Source organism: Parus major, chromosome 10 (genome assembly GCF_001522545.3).
Source record: "Parus major isolate Abel chromosome 10, Parus_major1.1, whole genome shotgun sequence".
In the NCBI taxonomy this organism is placed as follows: domain Eukaryota; kingdom Metazoa; phylum Chordata; class Aves; order Passeriformes; family Paridae; genus Parus; species Parus major.
Window position 1 is genome coordinate 19,495,395 of NC_031779.1, and position 2,503 is coordinate 19,497,897.

Sequence of the window (2,503 nt, forward strand, 5' to 3'; positions counted from 1 at the left end):
CCTGAGGGATGGGTCTGTGCTGGGCAGGAACCGTGTCCCTCTGCTTCCCACAGAGTGTCTGCCACACGCTGTGGTGCTCGGTGGGGAACACGTGTCACTCCAAGCTGGATGCGGCTGTGGATGGCACAGCATGCGGGGAGAGCAAGGTAACGGGGGGACACCCTTCCCTGCCCTCAGAGACCCCTGCTCCTGCAGACACAGAGCTCTGCAGGGTCCAGGGCAGGCATGGGCTCATCCCTCTGCCCTCGCTCTGCCCTCTCACCCTCTGGCCCCAGCAGGGAAACCCTCACTTGGGATCACCTGAGTCCCCTGGGAAGGTGAAACCCACAGTTAATGACCATGGCAGGAGAGCACCAGGCTCTCCCTGGGATCTTCCCCCCTGCTGGGGAGGCACCTCTGAGCCCCCCTGGGCTGTGAATCCCCTTGCTGAGGGGTCTCAGTGGAGCTTTGGGTGCGTTGCCTCCCTCAGATCCTCAAACAGCCCAGCACCTCTGAGATTCCCGTGGCTTGAGGAGCTCCAGGCTGTGGCAGAGCCCAGCTGACCCCAGGCACCTCCCTGCAGGCAGAGCAGGGGTTCCCAGGGGTCAGTGCTCCCCATCCTCAAGCTGTTCTCCCCTTCCCAGTGGTGCTTCAACGGCGAGTGCGTTCCCGTGGGATTCCGGCCCGAGCCCATCGACGGCGGCTGGAGCTCCTGGAGCTCCTGGGCCTCGTGCTCCCGCAGCTGTGGTGCAGGAGTGCAGAGCGCCGAGAGGCACTGCAGCCACCCCACGTAAGCCAGCCCTGAGCCCCGGGACAGCCACGGAACCCTGGGCTGGTTTGGGTTGGAAGGGACCTGCTTCCATCCCCTGCCCCGCGAGTGTTGCAGCGGGGCTCAAACAAGGGGCAGAGACTGCACGCTCGGGGATGTGAAACACATCCAGCGCCCTTCAGTGACACAACAGCAAACCAGGCATTCCTGGAGCCTGATTCAGAGTTGTTTTGAAAAATCCTGCTGCAGTTTATCACCCTGCTGCATTCCAGGAGCCAGCACTGGCTCCTGCCTGGAAGTGTGCGGGCGCTGCTGGAGGAGCTGCCATCTCCACCCTGGGATTTCTGGGCTGACCCATCTGCTCCCCAATGTCCCCTTGGTCACCAAATCACCGTTGCACTGGATTCAGCCAAAACCCCTGGTGCCAGAGCACCCTGGGGTGGGGGGAAAAGGGCTTTGTAGAGATGTTCCAGGGGGTGGCATGGGAGCTCTGGCAGCCCCAGGAGCGAGCTCCTGACGCTTCCAGACGTGTTCTGCCCATCCTCTTCCTCGGGTGAGTTTGGCTCGTGCTGCTGGGCTCCTGAGGGAAGTGCTCTGTCATCTCGGTCCTGGGTCAGGACCTGGACTGGGTTTGACATGAGCTGTGGCAGAGGTGCTGTGGTGGTTTATGGAGTGCTCCAGACACAGCTGTGGACAGGCAGGAGAGCAAACACTGGCAACTTCCCGGGCAGTGTTTGCTTTGGCCCCTGGAGGTAAATCTTCAGCTGTGCCCTTGGGATGAAGTGAGGAAATGTGTGCTGGGCATCCCACAGCCATTCCCTCAGGGCAGAGCATGTAAACACAGCCCTGAAATAATCCTGAGCTTCATTCTCTTCAACAAAGTGTGCCCAGGAGAAGGAATTTTCATGAGGTCACGGGGACATGAGCCATGGACAGAGGTGTGACGGGAGGGAAGGGCGGGCAGGAGATGGTGGCTGTGATGTGAGGGTCTGCTGGCATCTGAGAAAAACATTGTTGATCCTTCTCAAGTCTCTCTTGCTTTAAAATGTCCAGTGTCAGCTTTGCCATTCCCTGGGCAGGAGAGGAGCAGAGTCAGGAGCTCTGGGTGGGGTGGGGAGCAGGCTGGACAGTCTGTGGGAGGTGTCCCTGCCCATCCCAGCCGCTGGAACAGGACTTTAAGGTCCCTCCCAAGCCAAACCTCTGCACAGCTCTGTGATCCCGAGGGCTGTGCCCCTCTCAGCCCCCTGTGCCTCCTGTTTTCCCTGCCAGGCCCAAGTACGGGGGCCGGTACTGCCTGGGGGAGCGGAAGCGGTTCCGGATCTGCAACGTGCGGCGCTGTCCCCCGGACAAGCCCTCCTTCCGCCAGCTCCAGTGCAGCCAGTTCAACCCCATGCTCTACAAAGGGAAGCTCTACAAGTGGACACCAGTGCCCAACAGCAGTGAGTGGAGGGCAGGCAGCTCGCAGCCGGGGCTGGCTGCCGGTGTCGCGGCGTTGCCCTGCAGGCCGTGGCTGCCGTGTTCTGTGGTTTACACCGTGCCCGGGCTCACAGGGCTGGTTTGTGCTGTCAGAGCCCGCCCAGGGCGCTGGGGCTGAGCCTGTGCCTGTTCCCCAGTGAACCCCTGCGAGCTGCACTGCCGGCCCGAGCACGAGTACTTCGCGGAGAAGCTGCGGGACGCGGTGGTGGACGGGACACCCTGCTACGACAGCGACGCCAGCCGCGATGTCTGCATCAACGGCATCTGCAAGGTACAGGG

At 62.0% G+C, this 2,503-nt stretch overlaps 1 protein-coding gene across 1 annotated transcript in view; it reads left to right on the forward strand.

Moving 5' to 3' along the window:
• The window catches only part of ADAMTS7 (ADAM metallopeptidase with thrombospondin type 1 motif 7), a gene marked incomplete at its 5' end in the record, with an annotated part of 34,911 nt that overhangs the window by 10,360 nt on the left and 22,048 nt on the right, over window positions 1-2,503 (forward strand). The window contains 4 exons of the mRNA XM_015638426.3: window positions 54-146; window positions 624-769; window positions 2,018-2,187; window positions 2,362-2,495. Of these exons, the coding sequence (XP_015493912.1) occupies window positions 54-146; window positions 624-769; window positions 2,018-2,187; window positions 2,362-2,495 (543 nt within the window). The remainder of the gene's footprint in view (window positions 1-53; window positions 147-623; window positions 770-2,017; window positions 2,188-2,361; window positions 2,496-2,503) is intronic.